This window comes from Heteronotia binoei, chromosome 1, assembly GCF_032191835.1.
Source record: "Heteronotia binoei isolate CCM8104 ecotype False Entrance Well chromosome 1, APGP_CSIRO_Hbin_v1, whole genome shotgun sequence".
Classification (NCBI taxonomy): Eukaryota; Metazoa; Chordata; class Lepidosauria; order Squamata; family Gekkonidae; genus Heteronotia; species Heteronotia binoei.
In genome coordinates, this window is record NC_083223.1 from 202,753,125 (window position 1) to 202,770,871 (window position 17,747).

Here is a 17,747-nt window from a genome sequence, read left to right on the forward strand (position 1 = left end):
CTATCCAAGGAATACCAGGGCTGGGGCACAGAGGCAGGCAAGCAAGCAACCTCTCTGAAAGTCAAAGATGATGTTTAAGCACACAAGCACAAAAAATGTATCTCAATGGTGTCATTATAGCGTTTGCTTTAGAATTTTTTTTAAAGTCAAAGGAAGATTGGGAAGAAGGTGACACTGTTTGAAATGACCATAGTGCTTCAAGGACAGCTCATTAACTGAAGGAAATTTGCTGTATGAAACTCCCGTTCCTGCATCAGGCCAACAATGAATAACATCTGGTTTAGAATGGTAATGTGAAAAGGGCCTATATTTTGGTTATGTACTTTTTTTTTCAAGAATAAACTTTTTTTCTCACTCAGGCAACGCATGTGTAATCATCCTCTTTTGTGAAAGGCATTAAGGTAAACTGAGCAAAAATCACTTACAGCAGTGGAAAGAGGATCTATTCTTCTCCATCAAACTGCTAATAGTGGTCAGCCTTGATGCATGCATATCTATTGTAGTTAAAATAATCTGTTGTACTGCACTGATGAGAAAACATTTGCCGTGACTTCTTATTGAGGAAATTTTGTATACTTCATTTAAAAGTACAAGAAAAGAGAAATGGTGTGTGTGCATGCACAAACCTCTGTGTATGTTTATCAATTGCTGATACTGAAAGCAAATTCTAATGTTGTAGGTTGTTGCCTAAAATCCAGGCAGGGTGGTCATTACTTCTGCTAAATATAAATGAAAGCAGCAGATGGTTCTAAAGTAGTAATCTGCTACCATTTGCCAAAGTGTATAGAAGCATGCAAAAGAAATTCAGAGAGAGAAAGAGACGGAGAAAATTTACATTGCACTCAAAGGTGAACTTCACTTCTGGAGAAGTATAAAAGACAAATTGCAAAACTCTAAAACAATTTAATACCTTATTCCTAATGACTTTTAAATAACTGTCAGTAGCTGCAGATGAGACTGTGAGGATCAAAGAAATTGCAGCACAAGGACTTCTCGAGGGTTTTCCTCCCTCCCCCTGTCCCACGGCTGCTGCTCATTAACATTATTTAAAATATGTTGTTCTGACATCTTTCTGTCCAATTACCTCACATTGTGCTAAACACAGGAAACATTTTATCTTAATCTTTCATCATTAATTTAATACAACTAGGGTGGCTTACAACATTTAATGCAAACTTAATTGAAGGAATGTTGGGGTGGAAAGAATGTTTGTGAGGGCACAAAGGATGACACAGATATTCCATCCAGACTTTTCCCCCCTCCAGTGCTCCTTAAGTAAATATGTACTTGGCATAATTAACTGTACTGCTTTTGCAAAGTACCACTGGATCTCTACTTCAGTAGCCTTGAGGTAGCTATGGTTTAGGAGTCTGGCAATTGGGATGCAATGAGATGTCTGTAGCACTTAAGTGTGAAGGCGCTTAAAGATGTACAGTACTCTACATGGAGATAATTATACAGATAGAGGGATGTAAAGATGTAGACACTGCTCAGCAGTGCTCATTGACTGGTGCAGATACTCATGACAGCTTCTCTCGCACTTCCAGCCCTGATTCTATTACTGTTGCTTTGTGCAGAGTCCTTGAGGTAAGGTTTTAGACTGGAGCTTTTGATTTAGCATTAGTGTAGACAAGTGAGCACAAAATAGCATTCAAACCTGACTTATGTCTTCTGCAAATTCTATAACAAGCTTTCTCCCCCCTTGATTATACTTCCTACAGGACTTTAAAAACAAAACTTTAATAAAACAGAAGCATTTTTTTCATAAAAAAGTAATCATCTGCCTCATTTGTTCTTGCATTAAAATAACCTAACAGTAACTGGCAACACAAGTTCAAGAATGCAGCTGAAATTCCAGGCCCTGCTCTAGCAGAGGTGACATTTTCAGTCTCAGAGGAACAGGCCAACTGCCTTTCATGAATGTATAAATTATGCTATGGCTGTGGTCTTCTAAGTGGCAGCACCATCAGCGAAGACAGATGCTTGCAAGGTGTCTGGTGGAAAGATAGCAATAGTTAATTTGGTGATGGGGAGAGGGATGATATGGACAAGCAAAGGGATAGTGGAAACTATGTGAACAAGGAAAGCGTAGCAGATGGGAAGACAGAGCAAAAGAGAAGGCAGTATTCCAAAGATTCCTCCACAGTAACTGGCATGCTGTAATGAAGCTAGGAAAAATATGAGGCAAATTCAGTATTTCTAATTAAGATTTTAAGTAATCATGACGCTGTGAGTCGGTAGATACTTACTGCTTATAAACTTTTAACTGTTTCAGCCAGGAAAGCATTGTGCTTAAACACAGATGCACGGTCTATAAAGCTTTCAAACTCCTATGCCAAAATAACTATTGAACATACATGTAAATTCAAAGACTAATATAGCTTCAGTATAGTGAATGTTTTTAATGAATGAACTTCAGTATGTTGGAGAAATACAGATTGTGGTTGCCTGTAAGTGAAATGAAAATGTAGTACATCTTCATTAACAGTGAATCTTTATTTTTTCTTTAAGGAAAGTATGTTAGGCTCCAATATGAGCCTTTTATTTCTTGCTTGTTTAGTAAATCTCTGGAATGGTTGATGGGATGCATCTCAGAGTGCTTTTAATTCACTGCTCAGAACCAAATTTACATCTTAATTAGAGTCCACATTTAGCAATACAGGCAGCATAATGCTACTGGTAATTAAGTTTTACTATCTACTTTTGCTCAGTGGTGAAAGCCTTAGTTTGTGCTGTGTGGGTTGTTGATCTTTGCACTTCCATATAGACTGGCATGTATGTTTTACTGCTTGTGTAAGAACCAGACTCAAAACTGGACAGGGGAATAAGCAAATGACACACTGGAAGTTGTTCAACAAAACAAAGAGTTGCAAGCATGTCCAATGTACTTACATGTATTTGTCTTCTGTCATTTTACTTGGGCAAAAGCCGTCAAATAGATTTGGAGACAGTTGTTGTATTCCCATTTGTGAATGGCATTAATGCAGTCTAAGGGTGTGCACTGATTTGTTTTGATCTAAAAGATTATGCCATTTACATCAAGGAGTGAATCTGTCAGGAAAAAAAGGAATGGTACAAGTAGCACAGCTGAATTACTTTAAATTTAGTGTTTTCTGCTGTTAAGGTTGCATCAATTATTTCCTGACCATATGCAGAGACTCTTTATTTTCAGCAGATACAATCTAAAAAACAAAACAAAAAATGGTATAGTGTATATATTTAAGTTAAGAAAGAATGTTTTAAAACAAAGTTGTGCCACGATTTATTTTTGGGATATATCTTTTTTAAAAAAGCTTTGTGTAAACATTGACTGAAATTTGATATTTATTTAAATTAAATGGTCAGTAGCTTTCACATACAGTAGCTTGTGGTGCAGAATTAGAGAAAAAATGTTGCAGACATGCATGGAAATAATGGGATACATTTTCAGCCATGTTGACCATACATATCCTTGAGGTTGTTGTCTATGTATGCATGTTAGTATAGATGGAGTTCAAGGTGCAGACAGTTAGACTGTAGCATTAACATTTAAACTAATGTATACCCATTGCCCTGCCTTTGTATTCAGAAGAGTGCTGCTTCAGTGCGACTCACACTCAAGTAAATGTTCACAGCATTGCAGCCTTAGACTTCCCTGCTGCATTACTTCAGAGTATACTGCCTTTAAATCAACATGACAAACATTCAAGCAAGAAAAAACGTTACAGAAGATATTGATCAATAATGTATTTTTCTTTAACTTTCATGAGGAGTGAAGTGAAAGTATTTCCACAGTAACATCACTGCTATATATGTACACACCAGTACATGCTCCTTGATTCTGCATTATCGCTGGTCCCTACCCAGTGTTCAGTATTTCCCATAGTCAGTAGCTGAAAGATATAGTTAATGTCTACAAATGTAGAAGTATGAAGCAGAGGTTAGGTGAATTACATGAAGATAACACAACAGGAAATTAACCATCCATGTTTACTCACAGGTATGTAATATAGATTACAATGGGCCATATTATAATTATGTTTAAGATTCTAGTATGCATCAAAGCTTCAAAACAAGTTCACAGTAAGTTCTGTCAAATTAATTCCAAGTGTTTTTGGATAAGAAAGCAGTTAGTTGATCCAATGCAAGTTTACTCAGAAATGCCCCATTAGGTTAAGCGGAGGCTTACTTCAAAGTTATGGTGTCTTAGGCTGTAGTCTCATACAGGCTGACTTACCCCACTGGACTCAGAGTGACCTGATTTCTGAGTAAACGTGCCTAGGAGAGTGCTGTAAAAATCTCATTAGGTTTTAACAAAGGAGAGCACCGAACGAAACAGAAACACAAGACAACGCAACGGAACCGAGAACAGTACAAACTTATACCTTATGACGAAATCTTCACAAAAAATAAAGGGTGGCTGCTGCGCTCCTTCCTGCCAAAGTGTATTTTTAAGCAGCAGAAAGCAATGGCCGTCTAACGAGTAACACTAGCCACTTAGGAGTTAAGAGCCGGGCTTTGAAGCCCCGTTTTAAAAAAACGTTGCATCGTTTCGATCTGTGTACTCAGTTTTCGGTCCTTTCCTTTCCCTTCCTGTCCCCTCCACCCTGCTCTACCTGCCGAGCGCCGCTCAATCTGTGCAGCCTCCGTCCTCTCCGGCGCTGATTGGCTCATGCCCTACCAATCCAGTCTGCGTCTGGGCCAGTGGGACTGCATATGTAAAGCCCCACTTCATATTTATAAGCTCCAATCGGGGCTTTAAGTCCTTGATTAGGAGAGTGTGAGAGCTTTTGGTCCCAACTGGCTGTGCCTATAGGCTTGTCACCAGGAGAACATTTGTGTTAATTGCACTGTGCTCTGTCAAGGAAACTTTGATTTATAGCTGGGGTGCACAAATAATGGTTGCCGAGCGCACATGGATTCGGTAGAACTTTGCCTTCCTGAGTCTTTTTCCTTGCACTACGAAGAAGAGTAGGTACCTTTCTTCTTTCCCCTCCAACCCCCTTTCCTTTTCTTTCCTTCACTTAATTTTTTAATGGGGGAAAAAAAGCAACAACGACCAATGTTAATGCTGTTTCGGGTAATGCCTTCTGAATTCTGTTTGCATGAGTGGGGCTGTTTGTGTCTGTCTTGTCTCTTTTTGTGCGCTGCTTTATCTGCTAATTCAATAAGTGGAGAATTGTTCTCTCCTCAACAATGTTACCTTTGAGGCGAAGCGGTGTGACTGTCAGTAAAACAGCTGTGTGAGTGACAGTCCCTTCTTATTCAGGTACTAAGAATAGGCACTTGGCACAAATGCAGAGTGAATTGTTAAAATAGACCTTTCAGAAAGCACATTTTCTCCCCCTTCTCCAAAGATACTTTAAGAAGGATATATTCTCAAACAAGATTTAAAACCTTTGCAGTTTGATACAAATTTGGATCTTTCTGAAATTTCTTACAATGGGCAGTTAGAAAAAAGAACAGTCCAACTGCTGAACCCCACTTTAAGGTAGTGCTCTGTAATTAAAACTCCACTTTAAGGGTAGTGTTCCAGTCATTTACTAGCAAATAAATCTATTAAATGGTTTGTGTGTGTTTGTGGAGGGAGGGGGTTGTTGCACTTTTTGAGTTCATCTATCTTTTTTTTTAAAATGGAATACTGCTGATTTTGCAGCACACAGCTTTTTTTACATTTTTCCTGATTATTTAGTATTTATTTATTATACACAGTAAAGTACTAATTTATTTTTTAAAAGTGTCTGTACAGTACATTTTGTGTAAATTCCACAAAGTTCAATGCATGCTTTCCCAGAGCCTCTGCAAGCAATGGAGGAGGGGGAGATCCACAAATGATTTAAGCTTTCTAGAACTTAGGCAGGTTGTAAAGTTAATTTTGAACTGAATAACCATACAGTCATTGATTCATCTTACAGAGTCCTACACAGAATGTGTGCTGTCACTGTACAAGCAAGTGACAGTGTATTGTGAGTATATGCCCACTAGCTGTCCTTAGTGTCTGCATATCACAATGGCTAGATGCAATTAAGTCTGTTATAAAAAGTGCCTAGGATGCTGAAAAACAATATAGGCAATAAAATAGCTTACCAATGGGAACTGTTGTCTGGGGCAGGGGGAGAGATAAGAGGCAGGGTTCCTAGTCCACCTGCAAAAGAAAGTAAATAAATAGTAGTAAGCAAGCATGCTCACTAAGAGATGGTTTATAGATCAGTACTCAGTAAGTTTATCTACACTGTGGTCTAAACTCTGTTAATCTGTGTATAAGTGCAATTGTCACCACTCCAAGTTGAAATGGGAGGCTGTCTTTGGTGGGGGAGGTGTCAGGGGAGAGATTCTAAAGTTAGGAAGATGTTCTTTTTTTAAGGAGCTTTCTTGAATTTACCGTCTTAGAGCTAATTTGAATGATTAGTTTTGATAAGCCTCTTAAAGTAGGTGCATTTAAATGAAATCAGGGCATGTGTCTTTTTGGCTGCACTGGAAGGTAGAAACTATTCTCCCCATACACACAACAACCCCCCCCCCCCCATACACACTTAGCTTCATACACACCTCCCCCCCCCCCACCTCTGCTAAAAGTCTTCTGGATGTATGGTTGGATGGATCTGTGGTTCAGTGGACAAACAGACCCATCTAATGGCCAGCAAAACATCTCTGTGTGTCTCAAATAATAAACCACAGAGCCTTACATGGTATTAATATTGCTAGTTATTGTGCTTTGTGACATTTGATGCACAGAGGACTATGAAGGCAGTTATGGGATGAGTTAAAAGTAACAAATAATTTGATTTCTAGAGCTTCTATTCTAGATTGTGAGTGAGAGGGAAGAGAATCAAACTAAAAACTGGCTGGACATTTGGGGAATATGCAGACCTCTGCCTGACCGTCACTAGGTATGCTTTGATATCTGGATGGTGTGTGTTAAAGAATGCAAAAAACTTAAAGCAAGCTGTGACCCGGGCTTCTGCCTTTTCAGCAAAACTGTAATGCTAATAATTTTCCATACCACTTAATAGCCAAACAGATGCAATAAATATATTTGCTGATTTAGACATATGTATTTCAATTTAATCATTCTAAATGAAACCGTGTGCTCATAATATGAAATCTCCTCCAACCTCTGATTAAAATGTAACATTGACTAAAGGATTATAGCGCAGACTTAATTTTACTGACTGTTTTAACAGTTGTCACAGCTGTTGGAAGAAGGGAAGGCAATTGAAACAGCCCAAAAAAGGGAAGCAGGGTATGTGTGTGTGAGGAACTAGCTTAGTAAATTTAAACTTGATGTCTGAATGCCGGGCATAGAATGGCAAATAGATTTGTGACTTCAGATACCTTCTGTGCCCTGTGTACATTTCCCTTTGTAGCTCTGTCCGCTTCATGAATCTGAACACTCAACCTCTTCCATGCTTTTCTTATTAAAATGCAATAGTGCTGAAATTGGGGGTGTACACATTATCTAAAAGGACACTCCCGCCCCCATGTTTTACTATACATGAGAGAAACGTGCAGATGTCAAGAAACTTAGGAAGGATGGCAGAAATTTTTACTTGTGAACATTTGATGTAAAAAATTGGGAGACAAAAGAAACTTGAGCTATAACAGATTCTACACCCATTTCACAATGTATAATTTAAAAAAATATTGTGTTTGAGAACTGTTCTGTAGAATTGGCAATTTCTTATTTATTAATGCTCATTAAGTAGCTGGAGATGCTCCCCCTCCCCTTTCCTTTAGACCATAGCTTTTCAATAAATTTTGATCTCAAAATATAGATAATATTTGAAGTGTGGGTCTCCTTGGTGTGAAGTCTCCACATATAATGGAAGTGATAGTTGTCCCATAAATATCTGTGGGTAAGTGTGTGTGTGTGTTAATCTAATATGCAGTCAGCATGCATGACAAAACTAAAGTGTGCTGTCTCCCTAACCTAAATACATAAGATGTAAGCTTGAAAAGATGAGAATTAATGGATTGTTTTTCATGTTCAGTCACTTCATGTACACCCAAAAGGGCTTTGCTGTGCAATCCCTGTTCCACCACCACTGATATTTTCCATTTGGATTGCTGTTGTTCATATACCTTTTCAGCAAGTTCTCAAAAGAGATAGACAGTGTAAGGATCTAGTGCTGAAATGGCTGTCTGATAGCTTTTTATTTGCTGGGCCTGACCCTTTTTTAAGTGATGGTTGCTCATTTTAATGTGTTTATGGTTCTGGTCCTTTATTTACTGAGCCTGGTTTGTTGCAGCAGTAATTAACCTGCGTTATTATCAAAGCCCTTGTGAATACCCATTAATTCTCTTGAATGGATGATCATTTTTTCCCACAGTTATTTTTCCTCCCCTCCATCACCAGACTTGCTGTCCCATATAAAGCTGCCCTTAGCTTAAGATGTTTCTGTATTTAAAAAGGCATATGATAAGCAGACTTCCTAAGCTGATCTCTTCCTTACACAGACTCTTAAGGAATCTAAATCATAGTAACATATTTATCAATTCCTTTAAACATCAAGAATGTGAAGTTTGAAGGGAGATGTATCTTCTTATATTTTTATTTTTTTCTGAAAAACATAATTAATTCTTCCTTCCTATAGCTTTTGTGGGTGTGTGAGACAATTCAGGACATGAATTCTGTTATTTTTCATCTGGTATGAAGTTACTTTGGGTATCACTTTGGGTATTTAAAGAAAGGAAAAACATATTAAGCCCACACAAAAAATACTTCCGCTTGGACTGTTGAGGAAAGATAAGGACCGCCTCATTAGCCAAGCCCCACTTTTGCAATTAATTTTGAAATACATGGTGCTATATATCAAACACAGAAGGTAACTTGTCTGTAGCTATTTTTTAAACAATTCTTGAAGCCTTCCCTTTAAAGCACAGCCTAGCAGTATATACAAAATCAAAGTGTGATAATCTGATGCTGTATTCTAATTTTTAATAATAGCATGCTTAAATAGCCTGGCAGACTTCCTGTTATTGACTGTTTCTGATGTACAGTGACCTTTTGGCTTTGATCTCATTGCAAAAACAAATAGAAATGAACAACACCAATATTTATTGACACTCTTCAAACCCTTGCCCCTTTATAAATATTCTTGTTAGCCTGCTATAAGTCAGTAAAAATGCTTGGGTGTCAGACATAGGCAGCTTGTAGTAAAATGAGCCAGCATACATCCCGTTGGAACTTTAAAGTGACTCAGTTGTTTGCTTATGCTTTGGATCCTGCTTCATAATAGGTGCCTTTCTAGCCCTAGCAAGCTCTCAGGAGGAAATCCATGATTATGCTGGGCTGGTTTGGTTTTTATCTTTTTTACATCCACTGGCCTTGTATTAAATTGTCATTGTCTTAAACCACATGAGAGAGAAATGAATTGCACTCCTCAACATGCTCTGACAGTGAAATATTTAGCTTCTCTGTCTCCAATCATACTCATGTGTATATGTTTGATAGTGCTGGAATGACAACCAGCAGTCTCTGGTAATTTGACATCCTCATTTTACATGATTTCCACTTTTTTCTGCCTTTGGGTAGCAGTGGGGGATGTTGGCTTTTTAAAATGTGGCATTTTGGCTGAGAATGATCAGTGTTTATTTAGATTTTAAAACAATTCTGTGTTGTTTTTAATCCCAGCCAATAGTGGCTGCATATGTGTACATGCCTTATGGATGAAAGGTATATATTAAATGCATTGTAATTACTGATACACCAGATACATTATATGCCTGTAAACATTTTTCTGGGCTTTTATTGCTTTTATTTTGGTAACCTTGAAGAAAGGAAATAAATGTAGATACCGGGCTTCACTGAATTTCGACATTCACTCATGCATTTATTTTGAGTATATATTCCAGCTTGCCGTCATTTTCATGTCCATATTCTTGTACAACAGAAGGTACTATAATATATTATGAACTTCTTATTCATCAGTTACGAGAGCTGTGAATTTTGCTTGCATTTTAAAACATAGCTTCTACGACACAGGGTTAATTTAATACTAAAAGTATAACTCTCTAAAGATAAAATTGGAAATCCATTTCATGTAAACATATGCTATTAAAAGCACAGACTACTTCTGCTTTCCTATTCTTAATATTTTGTGCTGAACTTGAACTTCCGTGGAATGTTAAAGAAAAATTCTTTACTGGATTTCCTTCTAGTTCCTCCAAATTTTATATTATGGTAAAAATGTAAATAATAAAACCTATGTTTAAAAATTCTTTAAGGGATCATGGCAATTTTATATAGTAACTAAGTCAGGAATCCAATCCCTCTTTAAAACTCTAAAATCTTTTTTTTAAATGCACACAATTATCCCATTTATTTTAGCAGAATAAACATGAATTATTGGGCTTAAAACAGCAACATTTGCTCACATAGCATATAGAATCTGTGCCATTAACATGAATTTCTTCCTATATAGTTGTGAAACGCTTGTTCTCTTCACTTAGAACAAGTTAGTCCTAGCAATAAATTCATCTATTTTATAAATTATGTTTATTTAATTTATTGAAAGAAAAGTTTTACATAGAATTTATCCCTACTTCCTCCCCCCAGACATTTCCTTTATCCCACCATTAATTATTGGTTTACATACAATAATAATATGTATGCCAAGTAAGGTTGGGGCGGCGGGGGGATACACTAAAACTAAATTAAAAGGTATGGTTGTAAAAGGGAAAAAATAGGTATTCCACTAAAATGCACACCCATTCATACCATACGCTCTCCAGACAGATATATATACATGCATTCTCCCCTTCCTCTCTGCAAGATCTGGTGAAGCGAGCTGTTAATTCCCAAGACATTATACTGGAATACATTATGTAAGTCATCAAGGTGCCAATGAACTTCGGTTTAATTTCTCTGTAAATGTGGCTCTCATTGTACCACACTGAACTGGTGTTCCAGGATTATATTTTATCAAGAGTTTCCTTCATCCTTCAAACAAATCGATCTAGGTATTATTATTTTGCTGAATTCTGCATGTTTACTTATGCATATTAAAATATAATGGCAATGCCTTTCTCTTCATGTCAATATAATCTGAAGGTTTTTTAAATTAATTAAAAATAAGGATACAGTCCTTAATAGCTATAAGCCTGAGAATTCAAGGGGGAAATTTTGCAAAACAGCTCTCTAGGACTCCTTTTATAAGAATGCATAGTTGGAAGTAACTATGTATGGAAGCATAGTTGCAGATCTTGCTGCAAGAGTGAGAACATACTCTGCTTGTGTGTAGAGGGGAATTATTATCTCCTCCCATTGTCTGGTATGCCACTAAAAAAAGTCCCTCTGGGAGGTCCCTCAATTATCTGCAGCCAATTTTTGGTGGGTATGGGGGAGGCAAAATCAGCAAAAAACACAGATAAAGTCTTCTCCTAGGGCAAAGAGCTCTTTGAATTCAAGCCACTGAAATCAGAGGGACCTTCCTTCAAAGTCCCGATGGAAGTAAATGTTAAAGCAAAATCCATGTAGGTCTTTCTCACTATTATTGGTTTGCAGGCTGACTGCGATCTCACTTACTGTTCTGTGTCTTTTCATGTTGTGTTGCGTGAGACAAAAGTGCACATCTCCTTTTCATCATTTTGATTGGAACTACATACCATATGTAATATGTTTTGGCAGCACTTACCTAGCCAAAGAAAACAAATTAATATTAGCCATGCTGAGGGGCATCAGAAGTATCACAGATGTGTCGATTTAGCTTTGCTCTGTCACACACCCTTTCCTTAAACAACTGGTCAAGCTGTCGCAAGATGTTGCATGGGCTACAAAGAGATTTTAATAGGTGTGATCAGAGACTGATCGCTGTGGCTAGTTACACGTTGCATGTGTACTGATCACTGGTTTCAGCTTGTATAACAAAAATGTATAAATAACCATCCAGAAATCCAACAAATTCAAATTGTATCTTTTTAAACCATAGAGATGTACAGATGCCAGCAAATATAATGGAGAGAAGCCACATTAAATATTTTGAAAATATTCAGAATAGTTGCATTCCTTCCTGTATAAAGAGGGCTGTAGATTAGAACATAGGGTACAAGGAAGAGGAGAAGATGGCTCTCTGATTTTACCCCTAGTATTTTGTTCTTTTATTCTCTCATTGTTTAATACAAATAATATCGGGGGGGGGCGTATTCTCCTTGGTTGTTTTAAGTATTTTCTCTTGCATTTTGATATATTACAACAGCTAGTGAAATATTGATACTGTATACAATACTGCAGGATAGTTAAGTCTTTTTTTTTAAAAAAACTGGTATTCAAAATAACACAGTATTTATAGATAAGGTGTTAGAAAGCAAAGATTGACCTTTATGTATGTGTACAACATTGCCTCTTTTATTTGTTTCTAACACGTTTCTCTGCTTCATAATTTCATGGGGTTTGTTGTAGGTTTTATTTTGAATCTGAAGTGAAAGGTTCTGTTTCTTTATTAAATATTCCCATGTGATGTGAAATGAAGACGGTATTATATACAAAACACACACGAATTCATTTTTGAAAGCTTGGTTCATTTTGGTTAGTGAACCAACAAGTACACATAATTAAGCAAAATCTTCAAAACAACAACAAAACAATTCAGGAGATTACTGTGTTTATTCAAATGCAAGACTAGTCCACCCCCCCCCCCACGCCATCAAAGAAGAGAGTGTTACTTTACACTCACATGCAAGTTACAGTTACGTTTAATAATTTGTGTATATATAACATTCTTCAGAAGGGTCATTTTACATTCAGGGGTGTCTTTTGAGTAAATATTGTACATTTTTGGGGGAAATGGGAAATGTTATAATGGATTCAATGTTCAAATAATTGTAATGAATGAAAATAGACACTAGGCAGAATTCATGCTGCAGAAAGATGCTTCCTGGCATACAGTTTAATGAAATATACCAGGGGTGACCAACGGTAGCTCTCCAGACGTTTTTTGCCTATAACTCCCATCAGCCCCAGCCACTGGCCATGCTGGCTGGGTCAGTTGGGAGTTGTAGGCAAAAAACATCTGAAGAGCTACTGTTGGCCACCCTGAAATATACCATTAAAAATCATTGTTCCATCAATGTAAAGTGTCCTCATAACAGTCATCTACCTAGTGCAAAAATCAAATGTTCTGACATGACACGAAACACATTAAAAAAAAAAAAAAACCTTAGATGTTCCCAGAAGCAGTAGCATCTGAAGTTAGAAATGCCAGTATCTAAAGAAAAGCTACCAGACACAATCATTTCATATTAGAGGTTGGTTGTCTGCACAAGGTGCTGATACTCTTCAGTGGGGGTTCAATCATAGTAACAAGAGTTGAATATCCACTGCCATGGTTTACATTAGTATGAATGACACCTGTCCCATCAGTCACGGGGACCATGGCTTCACAGATGGAGAAGCAACAATTGGCTGAATTACACAGCACGGCACACTTGGCTTAATTCATCTCATTGTTTTCCTACAAATTTAGAGGATGGCTCATTCTGTTCCTGGAGTCAAAGCAGAATCCCAAGATGGGCTCAGGTGGTAGCATGTGCCTGCTCTTTTTCATTCAGCAAAAGAAATTGTGAAAGTAGAAGAAGGAAACATTCACATATGAAAACATCTGTACATCAAGGACTGTGTAATCAAATTTAACATGTCTTTTAGAATCCTTTTGAACATACCTGCCTATTGGAAGCAGGGGCTTTCAAAAATTATTAATAAGCAAAAAGATTACTTTTTAAGGAAGTATGCAAACCTAAGGGAGTAATGAAAGGCAACACAGAGAGAGAGAGATGTAAAGTATTAGAAAGCTCTTATACCATGAATCAGAACAATATTGGGATGCAAATTTTTGTGGATTTTTTTGGTATTAGAGAAGTCAGTTGTGTCTCTTAATCACCTTTTTGTCATCTGTGTTCCATTTTGTATGTCAGTGTTAGTTTTATAGAGGTCTCCGACTGGTTGTAGTTTCTAGCATTTTTTGTGTCACTAATATTGAGCAGCAAACTTGTGGCATGTTGAAATCAGTCACAGGTTTTCTGAAGATACAGTTTATGTTTGATTGTGTGTAAATACAGTTAGTTAGTTGAATTTATCTGATAGCCTGGCAGAAAGAGAGAGAAGCTGCACAAACTGTTTTCAGTAAATGTGCTGTTCATACACCTGATAAGATTGAGAGTGCTTTCGACTGCTGATATGCTTTGAATAAGAAAAGAATAATCACTTCCACTGGCACCAGCTTATCAGGAATGGAGCAAAATGCCAACACTTTTACATTAGCAAAAGTAAATGTTTTAGACATGTCATGCCTTTTTTCCATTTAAATTGAATAGTAGGGAGCTTGTGAGTATGCAGTAATGAAGGGAGGACTTATTACCTTGACCAAAGTGCAGGTGACTACATTGAGAAAGGAGCCTTTGGCAACAAAAATGTTCTTTTGAGAAGTGTACATCTATTTCAGGCATTCATTAGAAGTTTTCAGCAGTTTTATTTTCCATTCTGTTAAATGCACACACAGACCTTAGAAAGGGAGCATATACTTCTCATTCTGACATATACCTATCATCATCATCAATTCTCACCACTGTCATTTAAAACTAAAACTCCTGAATGTTTTGTGAGTCCCCCTATAATGCCATTTTCTAGCTGCTCATTTTTCTTTTAACAGCTTTATTTGTATTGCAAGTTAAACTCTAAAATATGCACTATAAAAGAGAACCATACAGACAACTTGCAAAAACAGGGAAACACTTGAGCATGCCATATTTGTAAAAAAACAACAACCCCCCCCCCCTCAAATTGCATAATGCAAATGTCTAGAGAACACCAGAGGCATCACTTAAGGGAAGCAAAAGACAGCATAAACACTTTCTCCACAATTACTTTGTAAAAAAGACCACTCCAAGAGCATTAGGAAGGGGGAAGAACCACCAGATGAAGTTTAGAGATTCTGTGCTTCTTCCAACAGCATTGTCTAATACTATACTTCTCTTCACATAGGCAGGTAATTTTAATGTATTATGGCTGATAAATGGCTTTGTGAGAAACAAATAGATTGATTTGGTATTTTTATTGATTTACTGTAGTGAGATCACAGTTATCCACTTCTGTCAATACTGTTTGATTAATCAAGCCATCCTTGTTTTGTACCTTTATCAGAGACAGGAACTTTAAAAGCAAAATGTTGACAGCTGATAAACCGCTTCAGCTGTTCTGAGTTTCAATAGGCTTTTTGTGTGGGAAAATATATATTTCATTCGCAAGTTTATTTTCACAAACCAAGACCTTCATTTAATGAAAAGGTCTTCCGTTTAAGGTTTATCAAATTTTAGCTAAAAACAACTGGCTCCATTTGGGTGTAAAATAAGTAGTTACTTGAGGCAAACTTCATGCTTTAGAGCTGTTGCTCAAAGGTTCCATTCTTCTGTGAAGATGTCAACTGTAAATATAAAAATGCATCACTGAAAATGTAATGGTTTAAAGATTCAAACTGAAATAAAATTCTCTGCCTGAGGAAAACATTGCAATCAAAATAAAGTACTCTTAACTTCTCCTGAAGCAGGTATACTTGGAAGCAGTGCTTGAAGGCATCAGGGCACACCGCTATTTTCTTTCATAGCTTGAGAATCAACAATATTTTACTAAGGCACAAATAACATATGATCGGTAAGTTGCTAAATGGCAACATGGGTAAAATGTGTAACTATACATTCTAGTTTATCATGTAATATGATTAAGTTGTTTTGAAATGGTGAGCTTTTAAAGTACCTTTTCCTTAGTGTATATGTTTTTTGACAGAATAGGAAGTTTCAAAAGGTGGTGAATTCAGTTGGTGATTGCAGGGCTGGATTGTACACAGCAATCGCTGTAAAGGTGCAGGAGAGATTTTCTAGTACATGTTGGATCCATTTGTCCCTTCTGCAAACATGTTGATTTTATTTTTCATCTCTGCATTGTCAGGTTGAAATCTGCTAGTATCATTTGAATAAATTTGCTCCTTTCATTTGGTTACAGATGGGACCATGGGACAAAAAGGTTAGGAAATGGGTTAAGGAAGGCTTCTCCATTTATTCTGCTGCTGCAGTGATCCTTGGGAAGAGACTGCGCAGACACTTTCCTGCCACCTGTACAGAGTACAATAGTGGGTTTGTATCAAAGATAATGCCAGACGACTGTCTGGGTCCCGATGGTGGCATTAATTTCAGTCTGCATTACTGTTTGGATCCGATCTGTCAGTTGTGAATATGGTGGTCAGCTACTTCAGGGAAATGGAACCACGTGGAAGTAAGTAAGATGCCATAATCCCTGTTCTGGCAGAAATAGTCTTGATATGCAAAACTTTTGAAAAACATGTTGAAAATTTAGGTGCTTGATATGCAACTGTGATTTGTGACAAGTGTAGATATAACAATCAGTAGGTCCCTTCTTCAACAGGTTTAGTTGGCAGTAGCTAACTAGGACCAGACTATCGGGGCTCTCAGTCGGACAACATAGAGAGTGTTGGTAAGAGAGTAGTAGTATGCTACTTACCAAAGCCTTGTAGGATGCTGGGCACAAGTAACTGACATTATTGCCTACCACAGAAAAAGTACTGCATGCTACCCAGGGCAACCTCTCCACCTACATTTTAGTGATCTAAGAATTAATGGAAGATGTCTAGTTGAGTGGCTGTTGCTAAAGTGTTGTGGACCTTAACAGAACTTGGGGGACGCTTAGTATGACATTAAGAGAGTGGAGTTTTACTTGAACTTCCGTAAAATTTATAATATTGTGTAAAGCTTTGGTTTGTGAGCAGCAACACTTGCCATTTGCCATGTATGTTTGAAAACTTATAGAACTAGGCTCAGAGAACATTGTTATGGATTTGCTATAGTTTAAAAATCAGTCGATGCTTGTCTTGTATTAACACGATGTTGGTTTTATGTGGAATTTGTACGTTTACAGCAATGCAAATGCCACTTAAAACTGCAATAGCTTTCAATGCTGTTCTTTTTTTCTGTTCAAAACACAACAAACAAAAACTAGAATTTATAAATTTGTGTTGTATATAATTGGCCTTAGGAACATTATGTTAAGTATATACTTTTTCATGGAAGTGAATAAAATTTCTTATGCAGAATAGGATCAAAGCCTTTGTGCTGAATGAATGTTTTAAAAGTTTTCTTCATAGTAACAGCTAGTAAGTAGTATTTCAAGGGGCATTTACTTTTTCAGACAACAATGAGTGATTGCTTATTTTTCATTTTTATATTGCATACATGGGTATGAGGCAAGCTGCTTTAGAGAGTTGTTGAACTGGGATCTCCTTTTGTTTTTGGTTCAGCAGAGTAGCTTTTGTTGACTGTCTAGGCGGGGTTAGTTGGGATTCACTTGCAGCAGTACAAACCATAAACCATCAGTAGGCTGCTGGGCGGCAGCAGGTGTGAACAACATAAAACAGGATTAACACTGACCCAAAGTGTGCACTAAAAACAGAACCCCTGCCTTGCTTTTACAAGGACAGTCAAATAGAAACACTCGATTACCATACACACCCTGTTTACTAAACACTGTCCAGAGGGGCTGTGTAAATGGCTCTGCTCAGTTGCTGCAGAGATATAAGTAACCTCTATTACACTCTATTCCTCTTCCTTTTGTGTGCAGTTCCTCGTGGATAATCTAGATTATGAGACCCTTTACAGCATGGGGCTGTCTTCTATATTTTCACAGCCTAAAATGTGTTGCTGGCAGTTTAGAAATAAATTATATTTATTAAGAATACATTGTGGCAGGATTATAATTGTTGTCGTTC

The 17,747-nt window shown here is 37.2% G+C and overlaps 1 protein-coding gene across 7 annotated transcripts in view; it reads left to right on the plus strand.

Moving 5' to 3' along the window:
- The window catches only part of ESRRG (estrogen related receptor gamma), an 817,641-nt gene that overhangs the window by 493,296 nt on the left and 306,598 nt on the right, over window positions 1-17,747 (plus strand). The window contains exon 1 of one of the 7 annotated variants that reach the window (XM_060246705.1): window positions 4,728-4,950. The exons of the other annotated variants lie outside the window; for them this stretch is intronic. Within the exon in view, the coding sequence (XP_060102688.1) occupies window positions 4,895-4,950 (56 nt within the window). The 5' untranslated portion in view covers window positions 4,728-4,894. Of the gene's footprint in view, window positions 1-4,727; window positions 4,951-17,747 lie in introns of those variants that run through there. 7 annotated transcript variants of the gene reach the window in all.